The sequence below is a fragment of the Panthera leo genome, chromosome F2 (genome assembly GCF_018350215.1).
Source record: "Panthera leo isolate Ple1 chromosome F2, P.leo_Ple1_pat1.1, whole genome shotgun sequence".
In the NCBI taxonomy this organism is placed as follows: domain Eukaryota; kingdom Metazoa; phylum Chordata; class Mammalia; order Carnivora; family Felidae; genus Panthera; species Panthera leo.
In genome coordinates this window covers 48345761-48369076 of record NC_056695.1, presented here as the reverse complement: position 1 = coordinate 48369076, position 23316 = coordinate 48345761, and the positions used below count along the sequence as shown (strand labels likewise).

Here is a 23316-nt window from a genome sequence, read left to right as displayed (position 1 = left end):
GAGTGGGGCAGAGGGGGGAGGCGCAGAGAGAAAGAGAGAGACAATCCCAAGGGAGAGACCATCCCTGTGCTCTCAGCACAGAGCCTGATGGGGCTTGATCTCACCAATCGTGAGATTTTGCAAACACTTTTACAAGTCATTCATTGGCCTGTGTTTAACCTTTACTTAATAGGTCCTAAGTCACTTTATTAATTGATGCCCAGTGCCAGAAAAAGCTCTGGTTCTAAGTTTACAGCCTACTGAAAAAAATGATTAAGATGTGTACACACAGGAGGAAGATTCTCACCACAGTTCAGGTGATAAGATGCTTCAAATATATGAGAGGCATCCACACAGCAAAGGAATTCTATTTGTCTGGGGGAGGAAGCCCACCGTGGCAGAACTGGGATTAGTGGGGATGGGAGCTTCGGGAAGGAAGACATCCATTTGGCGCAAGGAAAAACTTTTGAACAATTATTTTCAAAGAAAAATAAAAACAAAGTGCTGTTGAAGCTGCTGTGAGCACCCGAACACTGAAGTATTGAATCAGGGGATGGAAGTGTCACCAGTCAAGATGCTGAGATGGGTCCGAGCTGAGGTCAGAGGGGGTCCCACCCAGGTCTAGGACTCTGTGATGGTGTGGGCTAGAAAGCGCTCTACCTTATCTGGACGGACTTATCTTCTGTAGAGGGCCCAGGGAAATGTTTTTCAGACCGGATTAAGGAGAAAGGATTTCTACCTCTGAAGACCTGTTCCGGAATATTCCCAGTTGTTTCAACAGCTAGTTACCAAAATAGAGCGTGCACGTGAACTTATTTACAAAATGGAGGGGGCATTATGCACCTCAGTCACAGGGCTGCTGTAAATACCAAGTGAACAAATATGGGAAGGTGCTCGAAAGGGAGCCTCGGCTCAATAAGTGTTAGAGATTATTATTAGCATTATAATGCATAAAAACTAGACAGGCAGTTTCTTTCTCAGGACACAGTTATTAAACAGCTAGAGAAATTACTAGAAAGAGGGGCGCCTGGCAGGCACAGTTGGTAGAGCATGTGACTCTTGACCTTGGGGTCGTGAGTTCAAGTTCCACATTGGGTGTAAAGCCTACTTAAAAAAAAAATTTAAAAAGGCCTCCTTCCAGAAATTACTAAACGTCTATGAAAATTGCCAGCGGTAGAGTAGGGGGAGGTAAGTTGTTGAGTTTAGAAACCAAAAGTTGGTTAACATCCCCGCTTCTCTAAGTACAGAAATAGTGACATTGCCTAATTCCATATCGGCACAAATTACAATAACTTATGTTATTGTAATTATGTAACTTATGTATTGTTTAAATAGGATATACTTTACAGTATACAGTTTCCTCTTTTGTGTATATATGGGGATATATGGGGTAAGTATTTATATGTATATTTATAATTATTCAAGTCTCCATTATCCAATTCCTTGAAGTTAGGGAACTGAGTAGTGAAAATATTTTTTAATAAACAAATCACTTATAACATTGGTCCCTACTAAAACATTTCTCAGCTAACACTCCTGTCTTACCAAGTAGGTCTGTGTGAGTCAATCTCTTGCTATTTAAAAAAGTTAGGAAATATAATATAGTAAAAGTGCCAAACTCGCGAAAGATGCAGGATTTCATGAAGTTGCCAAAATAATTTTGGAGAATTGCTTGCATCTCAAGCAAAGACATCGGTAAATAAAGATGTGGCATGTGTAAACCAGTTTACAATTGAGAAGCCACTCTGAGAAAGGTGTGCCATACAAGCCCTTCAGAAGCAAATGATTTAATATCAAAGGATAAAGAGAAGCCTTAGGAAAAATTGATAAACTCTTAAATATATTGCAAAAGCAACAAACAAAACCCCAAACCTGGCGTCTTCTGTGATAGTGCTTTAAAAGCCAAGTAAAGTGAAAGATGTTACAGTATATAATTTTGTCAGGAAATGTATGCTGAGAAAAGTAACGTATAATTCATTCTTTGAGAATTAGTGCACATTTTCAGTTATAACCTAGATTTGTTAAACCTAAGAAAGCATGTTTTAGTACCACTCAGTTTCATTTTTCAGTATGAATTTCCAGTCAAGCTCCCCCCACCCCATTACCAAACCATGATTCTCTTATTAAGTGGATTCACATTAAATGTCCTTGCCTGGCAGCAATTATCCCCAGATATGGCAAGAGAAAGAGAGGGAGTGTGAGTGAGCACTAGAGACCTTTCTCAGTAGTCGCCTAATTCTTCAGCTAAGTAGCAATGTGAGACAAACAGACCCACTGTCCTTTCTTTAAAGTCTTGTGCCATGGAGGGAGAAAGATATTTCCTCTTACTAGGGAAAGCCCTAGAAAGTTACCTGGGTTCTTTTCCCAGACTTTCACTGGAAGAGTTTGTAGGGTGAGCGTGAAGTAGACCGCGACATTCAAATCAGATACTTCAAGGCACCTCAGAGTTTGAACCTCAACTTGACTCTGAATCGCTGCTTGACTGTGTTAGTAGAACTTCAAACCTAGAAAACCATTTTACAAAATGGTCCCTGAGGGTCAAAATTGTGTTGCTTTTGGTCAAATACGTTTGGAATCGATCCCCCCATTTCATAGGTAAGAAAACTAAAGAGATTGCGGACATGTGACTTTCCCCAGACTACACTTGCTATTAATGGCTCAATTAGAATCAAGACCCAAGTCCCCTGAATGTACAGCTGTGGTTCTCAACCTCGATTGCACACTGGAATCACCTGACAGCTTTTAAAACTACTGATGTCTGGGTGTCATCCCCAGAAACTCTGGCTTAATTCGTCTTGAGTACGGCTGAACTGGGGATTTTAAAGAGCTCCCAGGTGATTCTAACATGCAGCCAAGGTTGAGATCCTGATCTTTCCTAATTTTTGCTCGTGCAAAAGGACCTATGTCACTTAGCACCACAGTCTTTCACAACCTTCCACTTTTCTCTCCCAATTAATCCTAGTTCTTCTTTGGTGTTGTCATATCCCAATAATTATCAAAGCCTAATGCTCGAAAGGTGGGCTGTGTGACCACAGAGCAGTGGGCACCTAGTCGCCTCCCTTGCTTACACTGGACAGATGTTGAATTTCAAAGCCGAATGTAGCACAGAACCAATGCCACCCTAGCAGCAGCCGTATACCCAAATTGAAGTTTAAATATTCTGCATATGCTCAGGCTTTGGATTCTCTCCTGGAGCAACAGGCAGCAGAAACTAACCACCCAAGTCCTAGCAAACAGCAATGACTTTTGGAGCTGAAAACTGTGGACTGCTGTGATAATGGGAGCATGACCAGGCGCTGGACCAACCCGCTTCACTACCTAATTGCTCTGCCCTCAGCTGTGAGACGGCCTTTACATCCCCCCCCCTTAGTTGCGTGCGTAAAAATTAGTGTTGGATCCCACCACAAGAGGAGCCGTGGTGAAAAAGCAGACCTAAAAAATTAATCTCTTTTTGAGAAAAGTGATCAGTACAAGGAGATAAGCCTATTCCAGAAGCCCAAGCCCTTGCGGTCCTGGGCTTCAGGCCCATGTGGCTCATGAGGGTATGCAAGCTCCATCTCCAAAGGCCATCACGGCCAGTCTCTCAGCTTTCTCGAGAAGCTCTGACCCCGCCTCCTGGAGAATGAATCAATCAGGACAGGCCCACTGCGGTCCGCAGTAGGCTGGGGGATTCCCATGATGCTCTGTAACAATAACCTGTTGCTTAGGAGGTGGGTTCCGGCAGCTACTTCCGGTTCCCGCCACTCCAAAAGCGGAAGTGCAGGCTTCCCAGCGAACCGCCAACCAGACAAATTCCGACCCACTGGCCCTGCGCACCCCGGAGCTGACTGCACGTGCAGAAAGTAGCTTCCACTTCTCTGAAAGATGTACGGGCCCACTGAGGAATACCCACTCCTTGCCTGCATGGGCTTTCACCCGCAGTTTCAAGCGATTTGGATTTCCATCCCAAACCAGAGGACTCCGGCAGTTCGTCTTAACGGTATTCAAACTCTGTTTTAGTTTTATCCAGTGCATTTCTGGAGCATTCATTCCACAGTTTCTTGAAGGATAGCAAAGTAGAAATGGTACTTTAATACCTCAGGACACAAGAACTTGAGCAACACTCTCCTTATCATGTATTAAATCTGTGGCTTATTCTAGAACAATACGAAGCGTAATACGAACTATTACCAATTACAGTTTTGAATTAGGTGCGGAAGCTAATTAGAGGCCAGATTGCTCCATCTTTTGGCTTAGGGGCCCAGGGAAGCCATTTCTCAGAGCTTATTGGGGACGTGCCCCTTATGTGATCACTTCTGGGCAGTGGACACAGGCAAATAAAGTTCCGACCCTCCCTGAGTTTATAGTCTAATGGAAAACGGAGATGTTTGAATTATAGATAACTGTGCTGTGTGATATGTATGCAGGAGAAAGACGCACGATTAAATGACTTCCTTACTTAAAAAATAAAAATAAAATCGGGGCACCTGGCTGGCTCAGTCAGGGGAGCATCTGGCGCTTTATCTCAGGGTTGTGAGTTCCAGCCCCAAGTAGGCACGGAACCTACTTAAAAGTAAGTAAATAAAATAAAAAATAAAATAAATGACTTCCTAAGGTTCTCTGTCAAATCAATGGTGTCACCAAACCTCAGGAAAGCAAACCCCCTGGCTTAACATACCCTAACACATCTTTGGCTAAAGTTGGCCTCATCACTTTGGGGCCCAGACCCTGCCTGCTAGGGACCACTTGAAGGTGAATGTAGCAAGAAGCTTTGATGAAAAGAATTTGACTGCAGCCAAGATGACGGCAAAGAGGGTATGTTGTGATCTGTTGTGAGGTAACAGTGAAGAACATGGCACCTGAAATGGGGAGCTAATTTTGGGTTAGGTCGTGTGGGGCTGGATTGTAAAGCCTTTATACATGTGGTAGAGGAGAGTTTTAGGGGGTTTTGTGTGCTTTTATCTTTTTTTTTTTTTAATTTTTTTTAATGTTTATTTATTTATTTTTGAGACAGAGAGAGACAGAGCATGAACGGGGGAGGGTCAAAGAGAGGGAGACACAGAATCCGAAGCAGGCTCCAGGCTCCGAGCTGTCAGCACAGAGCCCGACGAGGGGCTCGAACTCACGGACCGTGAGATCGTGACCTGAGCCGAAGTCGGACGCTTAACCGACTGAGCCACCCAGGCACCCCGTGTGCTTTTATCTTTTTGGTCTTTACCCCAGGTGAAGAAATTTTCGAAAACTCAATTTTTAAGCAATTCGCCATTAACCTACGCAAGATTCTTCCCTATTTTTTCTTTTTAGTTCCAAACCCTGATTCTATTTTTCTTTGCTCCCGTAGCACCCACTCTAATATGTTTAATATATCTTTATATGGGCATGCATGCCTTCTTACAAAAGGTGTATTATTTTTATGCCAATGTGTCTTTACAGAAAGGATAATGTGCTCTGGTGATAACGTGTTCTGTTTCCTATATTTTTCCCCTTAATGCTAGGTTTTAAGATCCATCAACGTTGTTAATGTGCATCTGGTTGACACTTCTGGATTTAGTTTTCAACAGCGCACATCTGCCATATTTTACTCACCCCCTTCTCTATGATGAGCATCTAAACTGCTTCCAACATTCAGCTACCCTGTACACATCCTTGAGTCTGCGGGAGAATTTCCTACGAATATATGTATTCTAGCATTTTCCCACAGATCATAAGGCATGCGCATGCTGGAGCTCAACAACTGCCAGATGACCTTCCTGAGTGGTGGTGGTACCAGTCGAGACTCCCTCCAGCAGTGCCCCAGACTTCCATGTTCTGTATTCTCACCTGCACCATTTTGTCCCTTCTGACATTGACCATTCTTAGACATGCAAAGGCAGAGCTCAGGTAGATGCAGTAGGTCATAGGGAGCTGGCGAAAGCTCTTCACCTGTGGGTACCGTGAGAAAGGGGCTGCTTTAGAAGAATTGTGCAGGAACAGATCTGACTTGCAAAACCAAAAGATGCAATATATATATATATGTATTCTCTGAGAGGTTTGGGAGATGTTTAGCGTGACAAATAAAAACTATTTTGTACATATACTTCCTTTTTTGTTCAAATGTCCTCTTCGGTATTTGCTCCTTCTTCCCATGTTTGGTTAGTTGGTGCTGATTTGGTCTGAAATGTGGTTTGACTTGGCCGTGGCCGGTCTCTGCCATGGCTGGTCGCAGGAGGCGGGGAAGAGGCAGAGCTGTGAGATCAGAGTGTCCCGCTGAGCAGAAGTCTGGCCTCACTTGGTGAGCTCTGTCTCCCTCCCTGTCTTCAGCTGTCATTCCCCTTGAGGGTTGGGTGGAATATTACAGTGACAATAAATAGTAACAATGAACATTTGTAGAGTACTGGCTACTCAGAATGTGATCTTCAGACTGGCAGCTTAGGCGTCACCCGGGACACGGTTAGAGATTTGGAATCTTGGGGGCCACCCCAGGCCCACTGAATCAGAATCTGCCGTTGGCAAGATCGCCAGTGGGTTCTGTGCACATAAGCACGGCTTCAGTCTTTGCCAAACATTTTCACATAGATTGTCTCATTTAACCTCTTCCCAACACCCCTGATTTCCTTGGGCATAGTTGTTACATACCTCCCCTGTTACGGTTGAAGAACGGGCTTGGCAGGTGAGAGGGACTAGCCCAAGAGTATCAGAAGAGCCCAGGGCAAACAGATTTTCAGACTCTGCAACTGCATCTCAAGGTCATACTTTATTTATAGCCCCCTTCTCCCCGTGCCCATTTTCCCTCAGTCCAAAAGGAAACCACCCAGGAAGAGCTCATTTCAGAGCCAAAAGAAAGTGGAGTGGAGGTGAAGCCTCCGGGTCTCCTCAGGGATGTAAACGGCCACTGAGACCAAGAAGCACTCCCTGCTGTGCAGCCTTGATCCCCCTCCTGCTGCACTGCAGCTTTGAGCTAAGAGGGGCAGCCCGATCTCACGGAGTGTGAAGTAGGTGGAGATATTAGTGGGTCCCTCCCTTGAGCAAAGTCTACCAGGTTCCATTTTCCTTCTTAAAAGCAAGCCAAGCAGGGGTTGCTTAATCTGGGGTTCCCCAGATCCCTAAAGCATTTGTGCGTAGAATTCAGGAGTCTGGGAACTTAGCATTATCTCCACCCTAACTAAAGGAAACAAACCCACAGTAGCATCAGCAGGACCTGTGACTTTGTAACTAATAGAAATCACAGATATTCCCATACTGAGTTGCAACTGTTGCACACCTCGAAATCTTGTTCATGCTCTTCTTGACTCCAGTACTTTAGGTATTAGACCCACACTAGATCCTGTTGTTGAATATGTTCAGAAAAGGGCACTATATTGCTAAATTACAACTTTATTTTTTGATATTTTGATAACTATCAATAGAATAGTTTCCTTTGTAATTTTACAAATTTCATCTATGAACTTGAAAATATCATTCTGAGAAGGAACTCATAGGCTTTACTAAACTGTAAAAGGACTATGTCAAACTTTGGAAACCATCACATCCCCAGGCTGTTTTTGGTTGGTTTGGGTCACCCCCTATATTTGTTTTAGGTCTTTTTGTTTGTTTGTTTGTTTTTGTCAGCAACATAGCACGTAAAACCAAAGTGGCCTATATGTTTGTCTTCAGGTGTGAAACAAAGGATTTCCTGAGAAGATTGTACTCCATTGCATAGCCAGGCTCGATGGGAGTGAGGGCTGAAGAACTCCAAGGGAGACTATTTATGACCCTTCTGTTATTCTAGAAGATCTTCTCAACATTCAGAAGATTTCAGTTAAAAATGCATGCCACTTGTTGGACAGAGGGACCATTAACTATAGCTTTCTTTGGTCACTTACCTTTCTGCAGGTTTGTGTCATGATCTCAGTTATAATTCACAAAGAAGCTGGAAGATGTTTGGCCTTTGAAAAGGAACACCCCTCTCTTCATACCCATGACATTAACCAAGATTACCAAGATTCTGAAGTCTGAAAAGGTAAGTTAGTGACTGCACTATCCAGAGAAAATGGAGGCTCAGACTTTTATGTAAGCTGTAAGAATTCTACCTTGATAATTATCAATGCACAGAGAGATGTCCATGATAGATTAAGTTAAAAAAAAAATCAGGTTACAAAACAGCACATTTTATTCTGTAGAGAGAGGGGAAAGTGAGAGGGCAGGGCAGAGAAAAAGAGTCTGAAAAAAATATATACGTTAATAATATTAATTCTGGGGAGTGGAATTACAGGAGATTTTCATCTTTTATTCCTTTTTGTATTTCTTTTTCCTTTGTGTGATCAGCATGTACTACTTTTGTTTTTTAAAAAAGGCGGTAAGCCTATTTTCACTTTGTAAAAATCAAAATGTTTAACAAGTATAGTTTACTGCTAGTTGGAACCTTGCAGAGTCACTTAACCGCGTAACTAGCTTCATACCTCTTGGGGAGATGAAAAAGAGCAGAATGGAAAGTGGGAAAAAATTTAATTGTGTACAAAAAATTCTAACATAACGTGCTATGCTATACCATGGACTTTATATAGTGGGTCAAATCAAGTCCCCCATATTCTCAATGAACCAGGCAGCAACTGGTACATAGCAGGCCCTCCATCAAAGTGAACTCCCTTCCTTCCTGTTACATGTTCATTTCCAGTGCACAGTGCTCAGTACAGTGCTTGGAAGGTCGGAGGCATATTTTTCTTCCAGATCTACATACTTCCCATTTTCCCAAGTTTTTTCTTACTCTAATTGTTCTTCCTTTCCTACTTCATCGGTTCTTCTAGTCTTCCTTCCTGGGGTTTTCTCCCAGCTGCTTGAGATTTTTTTTTTTTTTTATAAGATGAATATTTTGAAAACTGGCTGTCACTCCAGAGCTGATACAATTACACACCCACTGTTTCAGTTATTTCTTGTGGCATAGCAAACCCACCCAAACCCAGGGACAGTCCTGTATGCAGAATTGGGGGGCGGGGTAGTGCCTACCTGGTGGAGGGGAGGCAGGAAACGCTACGTGGGTTGCCCTTTCATTTATCATTCCTAATTCTGTGGGTCAGGAATTCGAGGAGAACTCCTCTCTGCTCCAGGCTGGGTCACCTGGGCCTGTGTGACTGGTGCTGGAGGGCCCTGGGTGGGTCTGCTCATGCATCTGGAGTCTTGGGCCTGGCTGTCAGTTGGGGTGCCTTGGTTTCCACCTCCTCCATTCAAATGTTCTCTCGTTTTTCAGTAGTTCAGCCCAAATGCCTCTGCCAAATGGCTGGTTTCTAAGAGGGTGAAAATGGAAACTCCCAAGTCTTCTTAAGACCTAGGCACAAGTGGTACCTGGGTGGCTCAGTCAGTTAAGCGTTCGACTCTTGATTTCAGCTCAGGTTGTCATCTCATGGTTCTTGAGATCAAGCCCCAGGTTGGGCTTTGCACTGTGGAGCCTGCTTGGGATTCTCTCTCCCCCTTTCTCTGCCCCTCCCGTGCACTCACTTGCTCGCTCTCTCTCTCTCTCTCAAAATAAGTAAATATATGTTTTAAAAAATTATTACAAAAAATAAAAAGACCTAGGCACCAAGTCCTACCATACCACCCCCGATTTTGTTGGTCATAGTGAGTCACAGAGCCAGCCCCCATTCAAGGGGGCTATTAATGCAGGAATGGCAGTCACACTGGAAAAGGTTACATGGAGTGAAACGGGTTGTTGTGTCCATCTTAGAAACAATCCACTCAACACAAAGAATTCAAGATTTTATTATTATTTATTATTTATTTTTAATTTTTAAAGAAATCTCCATACCCAACGTGGGGCTTGAACTCAACCACCCCAAGATCAAGGGTTGCATGCTTTTCCTACTGGCCAGCCAGGTGCCCCTGAATTCAAGATTAAAAACAAATTTTTTTTAATGAGCTTAAAACCCATGGTAATTGGTATGATGAAAATAACAAATACTATTCACTAGTCAGTAGGGATGTTTTTCCTAATCTGTGTGACACTTTCACTTCCTGAATCATCCCTTACTTGCCTCCCATCTCCACTTTATGTCATATTAGGCTGGGTATGTAAGAGAAGTCCTCGCCATGTCCCCCTTTGTCACGATTTCACCACATGGCCGTTCCCTCTCAGTCTCCTTCCTGAGCCCATAGTTCCCAAGAGACCCAACCTCAGTTCTCTTATCTCTTGTTTACTCTTCCTAGGGGATTGCATCTACTCCTCTGGCTTCAACTATCACCTATACCCTGATTACTCCCAGATTTTAATCTCTGGCCCAGATCTTTATCTCCTGGGCTCCAGACCTGAAATTTCAACTGCCTCCTGGGCATCTCTGTTTGGAAGTCCCACAGGTAATCTTATCTTTATAGGTCCTAATTCAAATTTGGCATTTTATTTCTCTACACCAAAACCTGCTGCCTCCCCATGGCCCCTACCTTGAGCAATTGGGTCTTGTTTCATCCAGTGAATCAAGTCAGAACCTGGCAGCCCTCCTCCACATCTCTCTTTCTCATGCCTCCATCCAATGAATTGCCAAATTCTGTTGTTTCTTGGTATTTCTTCTTTCTTTCTTTCTTTCTTTCTTTCTTTCTTTCTTTGTGAGACAGAGAGAGACAGCATGAGCAGGGGAGGGGCAGAGAGAGAGGGAGACACAGAGTCTGAAGCAGGCTCCAGGCTCTGAGCAGTCAGCACATAGCCCGATGCAGGGCTTGAACCACAAACTGTGAGATCATGACCTGAGCCGAAGTCGGACGCTTAACCGACTGAGCCACCCAGGATCCCCTCTTGGTATTTCTATTCCATTCTTTCCATGCCTGCCACCATTTCCTTAGTTTAGGCCAGCATCATCTTTGTTGCCTACATTACTGCAAAAGCCTTCTCACTGGTGTTAGACCCCACTTCTCTGGCCCATTCTCCATAATGAGCCCAAATGGGCTTTCTATACCATCATTCCTTGCTAAAATCTCTCAGTAGATCCCTATTGTCTTCAGGATAAAAGTTCTACTTCCACATTCCTTAGCCCTGTTGTGCAAAGGCCCTTTATGTTTGGGGCTACTTCCCTTAACACCCTAAGCTCCCCACCCTACCTCTCAAATCTGTGATCCAGACAGTTTAGAGCATCCTGGATCCCCAGCGGTCTGTCTACTCTCTACCTCCACCCCTGCTGTCCTCTAGCTTAGGGATCAGCTGAGGGAAGCCTTCCCTGACCTCTTCCTTGGCCCTCCTGGGACACTGTGCACACCCCTCTCCTGGCATTAGCCATACTCTATAATAATGGCTCCCTCTCCTGTTTACTCCTCCCACTGTCCTGGAAGCCCCTTTGACTTGGTTTTAGTGTTATTCCCCAGTGTTCAGCTAGTGCCTGGCATATGGTAGGGCAACAATGAATGGTGAGGATACCCACTGACTTTAAGGAGCAATGAGAAGATGGCTGTTGGTTACAATATGCTCTAATTCCATAACTAAACTGAGGGATCTTTACATGTCAGTCCCCCTGCCACTTTCTTCATTATTCTGATGGAAGGAGAAACCAGCACCATCAGTAAGAAGGGTCAGCATCTATCTGAGGTACCGCTTACTACTGCCCAGGACTTTTTTTCAGTCATACCCAAGATGACAGTTTTCCATGCGTGGTCCTACACCGATGGAAGCCAAGGGTGAGGTAAAGAAGGATCTATACTTCTGTCCTCGGTGTCTGTCCACATTCTGTCTGTAACTCCATTGGGTCTTCAGAGACAACCTACAATTCTATTTCCTCCGTTAAAAAAGTCTTGAGTGCCTAGGGGTGCCCGGGTGTCTCGGCTGGTTAAGCGGCTGACTTCGGCTCAGGTCACGATCTCACGGTTGGTGGGTTTGAGCCCCGTATCAGGCTCTGTGCTGACAGCTCGGAGACTGGAGCCTGATTCAGATTCTGTGTCTCCCTCTCTCTGCCCCTCCCTCGTTCACACTCTGTCTCTCTCTCTCTCAAAAATAAATAAACATTAAAAAAGTTGTTTGTTTGTTTTTTTTTTAATTTTGAGTGCCTAATACAGAACAGACACTGGACCAGAAAGATTATGACATGGCTGCCATCTTGAAGGAGGTGTTGTAAGATACCTTCTTGCAATAAGATGTGATATGTGCTCCACTCCTAGCATGGAGTGTGGACAAAATGCTATGGGAACAGAGAACAATGGATTCATCTTGAAATTACCAAAGAAGGCTTCAACAAGGTGGCTGTACAGCAAAGAAGCCAAAGGAGCCCTTCAAAGATAAAAATGTACATTTCTTCCAAGACACCATGGCTCCTGTTACACTTTGAGGAAAATCTGTACTTCGCACTGTGGCCTGTAAATTCCTCCTAGTCTGACTGCTCCTGCTCACTCTCCAACCCTGTCCCCCCACACCCCACTTTCCCCAGCACCCTCTACACCTCCAGCCACACTGTATCACCAAGTGAGCTCCTTCCTTGTAGGACACTGTCATAGCTGTGTCTTCTACTCAGGCACATTCTCCATGAATCTGCCTATCCTATCGTTAGTTTTCAGCTTAAGAGTCTCTTCCTCAAAGCAAGATTCTTCTTTAATTTTTCTTAATGTTTATTTATTTTTGAAGGAGGGGGAGACAGAATGTGAGCAGGGAAAGAGGGAGACACAGAATCTGAAGCAGGCTCCAGGCTCTGAGCTGTCAGCACAGAACCCAATGCAGGGCTCGAACCCACAAACCATGAGATCATGATCTTAGCCAAAGTCAGTGGCTTAACAAACTGAGCTACCCAGGTGCCCCGAAAGCAAGATTCTCTTATCTCCTAAACCAAATCACAATCATAGGCACAATCATATTATCATATCACCCCATCGTAATTCTATGCATTAGTTAGCTTCACCATCATAAGTGATTGTATTATATATATATATATATATATAGAGAGAGAGAGAGAGAGAGAGAGAGAGAGAGATGGAGACAGAGAGACTTGTCTTTGCCTTCCCATCCAAGCTTTCTGAGAGCAGAGACCTGGACTGGTTCCTTGCTATTGTTCTGGTACCTAGGACACATAGTAGGTGCTCAGCAAATACTTGTTGAACAGATTGGGTAAATGAGCAACACAATGTTTGCTAAATGAGGACTGTGGCTTAGAGATGTGGAATTGTACACATTGAAGAACAACAAGTCATTTGCCCTGGCTTTGGGCAAGGGTATGTCTAGATAGGAGAGGAGTTAGAAGGATGGGGAGGGGAGTTGGGGGCAGACTATACTACTCTGAATGGAATAGCTTCTTATCTCCTAGACAACAGGAGCCAAGGACCATTTTTAAGTAGGGAGTGTCATGATTGGATCGTGACTTTCAAAACACCACTGTTGAGGCAGTATGGAGAGTTTGGGCACTAGAAATCAACTGGGATGGGGTTGGAGGTTGGATGGGGAGACTGCAGATTATTCAATCCAAAGGAGAGTTGATGGCAACAATTAAAGGAGAGAAATGAAAAATGAGGAAAGAGAGACGTTTCTGAGGCAAAACTTTTCCAATCTGGGGCCCAACTGGATCTAGGACTTTGGGGGAGAAGGTGAAGGCTGGATGGGAGATGATGAACCTATACAGGAAGGAGCAGAAATGATTTTAGTTTTGGTAATGTTGAGTCTGAGGTGCCTGGGGAACATCTTTCTCTGAATCTCTAGGAATTGTGCCACCACCACACTGTTCCTCCTACCCCTTTTCTCTTTTCTTTCCTGTTTTGAATCACTCCCACAAGCCATGAATGCTCCCTGCTTCTCAGCGTGCTAGGGCATCACGCCAGCAGGCCCCACATTCCTGAAGAAAGGACTGGATTCAGACCTGGAGGGCTGGCTGTGGCCACCTGAGGGGGCGGATCCCTGACAGGAAGGAAGGCTGGCCTGTGGAGGGGGCGGATCCCTGACAGGAAGGAAGGCTGGCCTGCTGGTTGGGCGCCGAGGGGAGCTTCCCCTAATGCAGCAGGTGCCCTGGGCCAGCTGCTCCAACCCCTCCAGCTCAGATCAACAGGATGGGACAGCCCTGGCGGAAGGAAGCCTACAGGAAGGGACACCCCTGCAGACAAGAGTGGAGGCAGGGAGTGGAAGGGAGATAGGAAGAGCTGCCTGGGCTGCTGAGCTGGCCCCCCTCCAGCTGATTAAGGAGGGGCAGTGACAAGAGGCCATTCAACCCCTGGCCCTGGTCAACTGTATTATTACTACTGTTGTTGGCTACCCTGGATCTTAGATATACCAGAAGGAACCACTAGAAGATGTTCACGGATTTAACAGTTTCTAAAATAATTAATTCCCTTCTGTGCTCATTCTGTGGTTATTGGGAAAGGAAGGACACTTAAATTAGCCTTTCAGTTACACGGAGAGGTGAGACAGCTTGAGGGAGGGGCCGTGATTTTTGCCACGTGTTCAGCCGGTCCAAAGGAGGTAAAATCTTTGGTTTGCTTTAAGCCGGGTTATCACTGCCCAACTCTCCAACAACAGCTGCTGTGAACGGGACCAAACGGCCAAAAGAGGGCAAACTGGGAACGAAAGCAAAGTCACGGGCTCCCCATCTGGAGGCCTCAGCCCGCCTCGGAGCCCTGGGGGTCGGAGGTGGGGTAGTCGGAGAGAGGAGGGCCGGTGGCGCTTTGGAGGGGCGGGTGTGTCTTTGACTAGGCGGGCTTCCCCGCAGCAACCCCGCCCCGAGGCGTGCTCCGACCTGCGCTGGGTGACCCTAGGAGACCCCTCCCCACAAGCCGTTTCCCGGCAGGGCGTTTCCGGAGGCCTTGGCCCGGGGTGGTGGGGTCTACCTTTGAAACAGCTTGTAGACTGCAATTTAAACTTTACAACGAGCTCAAAACTCGATTCTCCAACCGAGCGTCGGCTCCGGAGAAGGATAAAAACTCGGGTCTACAGCCCCTCATCACCCCATTGGTCCAGTCCTCAGGGCTTCCTGCAGTCCCCACACCATTCTCCCAGCTGCCTGGAGGAAGGATGGGCGGGGCGGACGGGGCGGGTACTGCTGCCAGCGACGCAGATGGGGAGGGCGAGCCCGCGCCGGCGGCGGGGGGCGTGGGCGGGGGGCGCAGGAGCAGGTGTCGGCTCTGCGGCCGGGTTCCCCTCCCTCCTCACCCCTCCCCGCTTCGGTGCTCCCCACGGCTCAGCGAGGCAAAACCCAGTAAATGCTCGAGAAATGCAGCTCAGTCGGTCAGCGGGCTCTGCTTTCTTGCCAGACGCCTAAGGACGGCGCTTCCAAATGCAAATCTCTTGGCTCGGGCCCCTTGGCTAGCAGCCGCTGCCTCCCCCGCCCGGCTGCCCGGCGTCCCGCCCACCCCGTGGCGGGCCGAGATGGGGCCCCGAGCAGAGGGGACGGGGCGGAGCGGGCATCCCTCCCCACCTCCCACGTGGGGCCGGCCCTCCGCATTGCCTGGGCGCGCCGCGGCCGCGCCTCCGGGTTAGGCCCCCGCCCGCGGCACCGCCCCCTAGGCCGGGGCCGAGGACCGCTGTTGGGGGGGTGGGCGAGGGATGAGAGGGTGTCACTGAGTCAGGTGGCGGCGGGAGTTCCCTCGGGCCGGGCCGAGGGAACACGCTGCCGGGGATTGTGTACACGCTCCACTGACACAAGCTTCACGCTGCCGGGCAGCCGCTGATCACGCGTGGCCCCGGGAGCCCATTGGCCGGCGCCTCACACACCTTTGCCGCTGATTGGCCGTCCTCAGGCTCCGCCCCCGCCCCCGCCCGCGGCGCGGGGCAGGCGGAGAGGCTACCTGAATGGGGAGGGGGCAGACGGCGCGGAGCGCGGCGGCGGCGGGAGCGACGTCGAGTGTCTCCGGGCGCCCGTCTGTGGCCAAGCAGCGTAGCAGCGTAGCAGCCAGTCAGCTCGCCGCCGGCAGCCAGGCAGCCAACCATGCTCAACTTCGGCGCTTCTCTCCAGCAGGCTTCGGTAAGTCACCTGGGGATGCCCCTGTCCTTCCTCTCCTTGCTGCGTCTCAGGGGCCAGCCGGGGCGCCAACCCCGAGCCCTTGACATCAGCGGCGCCCGAAGACCGGGGTGCAGCGGGGTCGTGGAGGAAAAAGGGGCTTTCTTCCTGCAAACTGGGCATTGGTGAGAGCGTGTGTGTCGCGGAGTGGGTCAGGAGAGGCGAACGGGGCTCTAGAGACGAAGGGAGAGGTGTATAATGAGGAGGGGAAGGGGCAGCTCCGCAGGGAGACTTGAGGTGGGCGAGGGGGAGGATGGCTGGAGGAGCGCGGAGAGTGAGGAGGGGGCTGCTGCCCTGGCAGCGAGGACTGGGGAAGGTGTAGAGGGGAGGGGGGGACAAGGGGTCTACCCTGCACCTGGCACCCGAGAGAGATGCCGCCGTCTGGATCAGGAATGCGACCCAGGGCGGGAGGGGGCTTCTGGCGAGCATTTGAGGGGCGGGGTGTCCACTGGCGAGGCGAGGGGGCTGCCCCTCTCAGGGGTCTGAGCCGAGCCTTGCAGGACGGGGGCTGCTCAGCAGACAGCCGGGTGCTGGGGGAGGGGGCGCCCGGCGTGGGCGCGGGGGAATGGCACGTGGGCCCCGGGCCGCCGAGGGGAGACGAGGCGCCGGCAGGGGACTCCCCATCCCTGGCGGGAGCAAGTGGCCACCTATTGAGGGCCCCCTGGAAGGGGGGTAGGGAGCCGCCTTGGGGATGCGAGGGTGGAAAGCGGGAGCCTGCCGTGGGGCGGGGGACGTGGGCGGGGGGAGTCGGGGCCGCGAGACGCGGGGGCCGCGTGTCGAGGCGGGAGCCGCGGGCCGTGCGTCTGGAGCCGGAGCCCGTGGGGGCTGCACGTCTGGGAACCTGTGGAGACTCGGCGGGCGGAGGCCGGAGCTGCCGGAAACCGCGGGGAGGGGGCGCCGCGTCTGCGGGAAAGACGGGGTGGTCTGAGGTCCCGTGGGCGGCGTGGGCGGGAAGCGCCGAGGGCTCGGCCGGATCCCCGGGGGCTGCGGCCGGGAGGAGGGAGGGGGCTGGGTTTCCGCGGGGACACGGCTCCTCCTCCGGCAGCTGAGGCGGAGGCCGGGGGTGGGCCGGGAGCGGGTGCGCCCAGGGAGCTTCTCGTCCCCGAGTGACCCAGCCCCGGCCTCCGCCAGGGGCGGCAGAGAGGCCCAGCCCTGCTGTCGGTTCCTAAGGGAACGGCGGCTCTCCGGGAGCGGGGAGGGGCGGGCACTCCCGGAGCCGGCGCCCGCGGCCCCGCCCCTCCCCGCGGGCTGGGGCGCGCACTGCCGGGCGGTTGGCGGCGGCGCCCGCGGCCCCTCCCCCGGGCCGGCGCGAGGGCGGGGGCCCGCGGGCTCAGGAAGTAGGTGAAAGGTGACGGCGCGGCAATTCCCAGTTCACGTTTCCTGCGCCGCCCGGAGCAGCCGCCGATCACGCTTTGTTCACATGCCTCGCCCCCACCTCCCCCGCGCCCCCCGCCCTTCGCGGCCCAGCCAATCCGGGCCTGGGCCGCCGGGCAGGCTGGCCAATGGCGGGGGCAGGGGCGCGGGGACGTGCGAGCGGCGAGGAATGTTCCCAGTGACTCACCCGCGAGCCTCATTGAGGTTAGGGCGGCCCCATCCGTCTGTCCCCGCCAGCGAGGATCTCCCCCGCCGTCCGCCCCCGCCCTTCGTCTGCCTCCCCCGCCCGCGCCTCCACCCGCTCTTCCCTTTCCTGCCTTGCGCCCCACTCCCTTTCCTCCCCTCCCCGCTTCTCTTCCTGCCCTTCCCAGCTCACGCTCCCCTTCCTTGCTTGCCTGCCTTTTCTTCTTTTTCTTTTCTTTGCATTGGCGTCTTGAGGCTTTTAGACATACGTGCGCTGTCCGTTGCAGCTTACATAAAGGGGCGCGCGATTATGCAATAGCGTTGTTGGTGAAATCTCCAGAGCAGTGGCTCCTTTTCTAAGGTTATCAACACGAAGGGTTTATGTATTTTTTGAAACTAGCGTCGAGAGTAGTACTTTGTAAAGAATGCTTTTCGGTATTTTTACACAATTTCTACTTCAACCAAAAGAATGGCATCACATTAATGGAAAATGGAAGGTGGTGGGTAGTGCCATTTTTTTTTTAAGTGCAGTTTAAGGAACTTTAATATGAAACATTAAACACTTGATAGAGGGAGCTGTACGAATGGCAAGCATGCACTATCATTCTTGTCATCTGGCAGTTATTTTTAAAAATTTAAAAAATGTTTGGACTATCGCAGACTCACCAGGCAGTTTTTGCAAATTCTGGGTGGAAGATTACATTTTGATTGTCCATTTTTTAGTATCGCATTAGCTGGTCATAGCTATGCATGGCAAGCCATTGTTTAAATCTAGTGAAAGGGAACACAAATATGAAGAACTTGAAGCCTAAATATGGCTTTGGGATTTTTCCACATATTTCACTTTATCCCTCTCTACCATAGATAATCAAGCTATGAAAGGTATTTTACCTTTAAAATAACCTAATGTAGTAATTTTAAAAAGACACTGAAGATTTCTATTCTGTTGATATTATCCTAACGTGCCAAGTGACTTTGAAAAGATCAGACCCATATCGACAGACCCGAGTTCTGTCCACTACACTTTGCCTTTTCCCCACTACCAGTTGTGGGGAATTGGTACCTCAAAAGTCCTCATACCTCACCTGCAGTATTGAAAAAACTTTTGCATAACCTTCCCTTAGTTATTTCATTTGATCTCAGTTGCAGATGGCTGTTTTGGGAAGAATATAATATTTCTAAATCAAGTTCTCTTTTTTGGATCATACATGCATTGTTATCTTTGGCCTTGGTCTCTTTAATGGTAATATGCTCCTCTTCTACCTTGCAGGGGTATCAGTGTTCAACCCTAAGTATTAGAGAAAGAATGAGGAAAATTTTATCTTTAGTAGGGGCGAGAGAAAAAATTATTTCACAAACTTGGGAATTTGTGCAACTGTAAAGGAAAAATTGTGCGTTCCTTTGCGTGTTATTTGGATGACAAAAATATGGTTATAAGCATTTGATCTTTTGTTCTTAAAGGAGGAAAGGATGGAAATGATTTCTGAAAGATCGAAAGAGAGTGTGTATTCCTGGAACAAAACCGCAGAAAAGAGTGATTTTGAAGCTGTAGAAGCACTTATGTCAATGAGCTGCAGTTGGAAGTCTGATTTTAAGAAATACACTGAAAACAGACCTGTTACTCCAGTATCCGATATGTCGGAGGAAGAGAATCTACTCCCGAGTACACCTGACTTTCATACGATCCCAGCATTTGTAAGTTTCATTGTTTTTAACATGAGACTGTAGATGGTCTAATTTTTTATAATTTACATAACAAACTTAATTTCTCATGCCGATTTCTGTGTATTTCTTTTCTAGTGTTTGACTCCACCTTACAGCCCTTCTGACTTTGAACCCTCTCAAGTGTCAAATTTGATGGCATCAGCGCCATCTACCGGACACTTCAAATCATTCTCAGATCCTGCCAAGCCTCACATTGCTGCACCTTTCAAAGAGGAAGAGAAGAGCCCGGCACCTGCCCCCAAACTCCCCAAGGCTCAGGCAACAAGTGTGATCCGTCATACAGCTGATGCCCAGCTGTGTAACCACAGATCTTGCCCAGTGAAAGCAGCCAGCATCCTCAACTATCAGGACAATTCTTTTCGAAGAAGAACCCACCTGAACGTTGAGGCTGCAAGAAAAAACATACCCTGTGCCGCTGTGTCACCAAACAGATCCAAACGTGAGAGAAACACGGCGGCAGATGTTAATGAGAAAGCAAGTCCTGCACTTTATGACTTTTCTGTGCCTTCCTCAGAGACAGTCATCTGTAGACCTCAGCCCGCCCCTGTGTCCCCACAGCAGAAGTCGGTGCTGGTCTCCCCACCTGCAGTGTCAACAGGGGGAGTGCCACCTATGCCGGTCATCTGTCAGATGGTTCCCCTCCCTGCAAACAACCCTGTTGTGACAACAGTTGTTCCTAGCACTCCACCCAGTCAGCCACCAGCTGTGTGCCCACCTGTCGTGTTCATGGGCACTCAGGTGCCCAAAGGCGCTGTCATGTTTGTCGTTCCCCAGCCTGTTGTTCAGAACCCAAAGCCTCCGGTGGTGAGCCCAAATGGCACCAGACTCTCTCCCATCGCCCCCGCTCCAGGGTTTTCCCCTTCCACAGCAAAAGTCACTCCTCAGATTGACTCATCCAGGATACGAAGTCACATCTGTAGCCACCCAGGATGTGGCAAGACGTACTTTAAGAGCTCTCATCTGAAGGCCCACATGAGAACACACACAGGTACCAACCATTTCTTATTCGTGTCCTTGAGATTTAGTTGAATGTTTTTTGGCCATGATCACAGGTACAAGCCAGGCATGTTAAAGAAGAACTTGCCTTATTAGCCAGTTCAGTGGGGGATATTTACAGGTTTCTCAAAGATTTCATCAAGGTGTTTGTTTTAATTTCTCAAACGATGATTCTTTATGTGTCTGAGTAGTTACTTTAATAAAGTATCTCTAAAGCCGTTGTACCATAGTTGAAGTCAGAAAACCTTTTTGTGTTTGGCATTTATAAAGGGAAGATTCCTATAAATGTGATTGAGTGAAAGTTGGAAATATATGTAGCATTCAGTTAACAGTTGATTCATTTAGTAGCTTTTATTTTAAAGAGCATCTCTTAAGATATTTTAAAATGTATGTCTTTGGATATAATTAGATCTGCAATTTATAGTGACTTGATGAATGCATAGTGACGATGATCTGAATTTCTTTGTCTCAGGAGAAAAGCCTTTTAGCTGTAGCTGGAAAGGTTGTGAAAGGAGGTTTGCCCGTTCTGATGAACTGTCCAGACACCGGCGAACCCACACAGGTGAGAAGAAATTTGCTTGTCCCATGTGTGACCGACGGTTCATGAGGAGCGACCATTTGACCAAGCATGCCCGGCGCCATCTGTCCGCCAAGAAGCTACCAAACTGGCAGATGGAAGTGAGCAAGTTAAATGACATGGCCTTACCTCCAACCCCTGCCCCCACGCAGTGACCGCTCAGAAGGTGAGAATCCGAAGTAACTTTGGTCACAGCCAGGAGCCAGCGGTGATGTAAAAATGCTTCTACTGCAAGTCTGTGGCCCTCCGGTGCGGCGGAACGCAGAAGCCCCACAGCCTGAGGAGAAGCCTCAGCCCTGGGCTGGAGGACAAGAAGTGCTGCAGCCACAAGCAGGTCACAGAGTGGCAGGATTCATTTCTTATCACATAAGAGAGATGAGAAAGCCTTTATTCCTTTAAATATTTTTTGAAGGTTTCAGATGAGGTCAACACAGGTAGCACAGATTTTGAATTTGTGTGCACAATTTATTACTTCGTTTTCACCGTTTGTACTTGAGACCAACTTTTCAATGTGATTCTTCTAAAGCACTGGTTTCAAGAATAGAGACTGGAAATAAACATTATGGTACGGAGATGGAGATGGAAAATTGATTTGTATTACAAACTTTGGCATCTTTTCCTAGTTACCTTGTTTACTTAAATTCCTAGTCTTTCCAGTCAATTTCGTGGATGTAGTTGTTAAATATGATCTAGAACTAGCATTTTTATACTTGCTACCATTTGGAATTAAGCAGCTTGTATATTGCTAAAGAGGGCCCAAAGATTTGGAATCCTCAGTAATTTAATTGCTTTGAAGTATAGCTATAATTTTTTTGCATTTTTGTTTTGAAAGTTTAACAGATGACTATATCTAGGCATTTTATTATGCTTTGAGCTTTAGTTTGCCTGCAGTTTCTTGTGTAGATTTGAAAATTGTATACCAATGTGTTTTCTGTAGACTCTAAGATACATTGCACTTTGTTTAGAAAAAAAAGTGGAAGATAAAAATATATATTGTAAAGAAGGGATACCAAGAATTTTAGATAACTCCTTGAAAAAGATGACTTATGTCATCAGTAAAGTACCCTTATATTATGAGGATATAATGTGTGCTTTATTGAATTAGAAAGTTAGTGACCATTATTCACATGGGCAAGTGTTGTCCTGTTAATTTATAGGAGTTTTTTGGGGGGGGAGGGAAGTGGAATTAGGTGAATAGAAGTTGTTAAAACATTCACTTTTGTTAACAGTATTTCTGTTATATTCTGTTATATAGTGGATGATATATACAGTGGTAAAACAAAAGTAAACTGTTTAAAATCTACAGTGAAAAATGGCACTATATCTTTCCATTTAACATTTTTCTCTATTGGGTATTGATTTCTGACATCAAAACTTGGACCCTTGGAAAACAGGAATTTTCTTTTAATAATAAAAAAAACTTTGTGATTTACAATTTGCACAATATTTCTTTTGTTGTACTTTATATCTTGTTTACAATAAAAATTTCCTTTGGTATATTTACTTGGTTGATGGCATTTGTTGAAAACCATTCTCACTCTAAACATGACATTGATCACTTATGAGTGTATCCAAAGACTTAGTGTCTGCATTTTTCTAAGAGCTTCATTCAAATTTAGAACTGCAGGGGTGTATCTCTACTGTGAATCAAATTAGTATACGAAGTGAGGACTGGTATCCATATATTCACTGAGATAACTTAACAAGCCTGCCCAGTTCAAGAAACCAACACGTTTTAATCTTGAAACATTCTTGTACATTTTGATGATTTGGGATTGAGATATAGCTCTGGCTCTCAGCAAAACCTTAAGTAGCATTAAATTAAGGGGCATACCACGATGAATGATTACAAGCAATAGGACTGCTGTGGCAAATGAAAAGAATCCTGACCTGTTAAATGGAGAGTGAATTACCTCCGGAAGTTAGATTAGCTTAGGCCATTAAGTGAAACCTTAAATGCAATAAACATGCTGATACTTACGCTGCATGAAAGGTAATACACCTGGCAGGAGAAACACTTGCTAGTCACTTGTCAGTGGAATTAGGAGCTGTAAATGCTAGTTGGGTGTATTGAGTGTAATTTTGGAGGTTGCTATTTTAGTTGGCTCTGAAATCCCCTTGTCATGAGAGAACATTGTCCACAGTATCCAACTTAGCCATTGACCTAAAGTCTGGCTCGCTGTTGAACACGCATGGTAAGGGGCAATGTGCTCACTTGGCACCAGTTATAAGACAAGCATCTCGGGTCATCTGTGCACCTGTTACGACTTATTTCTTGGAAACTTAACACCGTGTAAGTACAGCACAGCCGTTGGGGAGGGTATTGTTCTGCAGTCTCAATGCTGGGACCTGGACCATCCTAATGGTTTCCTCATGGTGGTAGGTCTCCAGAAGTGGGAGTAGAGGAAGGTAGCTGCCCTAGTGCCCACACCCTTGTGATGACGTGGCCAGTGGAAATGTGCCACCCGTGGCTGTGTTCTTCCCAGTCCTAGCTGGCATCAGACTTTAACTTCAAAATTTTGTAAATCAAATCATTTGAACAGAGTAATGAATTTGAGTTGAATGTTCGCGCAAACTGATGTTGGTGCAAAAGTTGCCCCCAGACAAGAA

The 23316-nt window shown here is 47.4% G+C and overlaps 1 protein-coding gene across 5 annotated transcripts; it reads left to right on the top strand.

The window, feature by feature from the left end:
• The first annotated feature begins 3681 nt into the window (after window positions 1–3681).
• KLF10 (Kruppel like factor 10) lies at window positions 3682–22167 on the top strand. 5 transcript variants are annotated; one of them, XM_042923869.1, is made up of 5 exons: window positions 3682–3958; window positions 7810–7936; window positions 18870–19103; window positions 19209–20121; window positions 20602–22167. In XM_042923869.1, exons 2-5 carry the CDS (start codon window positions 7895–7897, stop codon window positions 20859–20861), a joined length of 1449 nt encoding a protein of 482 aa, XP_042779803.1. In that variant the 5' UTR covers window positions 3682–3958; window positions 7810–7894; the 3' UTR covers window positions 20862–22167. The 5 variants fall into 5 exon arrangements, with proteins under 5 accessions (XP_042779803.1, XP_042779804.1, XP_042779805.1 ...); XM_042923870.1 differs by lacking the exons at window positions 3682–3958; window positions 7810–7936 and adding an exon at window positions 15555–15815; XM_042923871.1 differs by lacking the exons at window positions 3682–3958; window positions 7810–7936 and adding an exon at window positions 15926–15976.
• Window positions 22168–23316: the final 1149 nt, after the last annotated feature.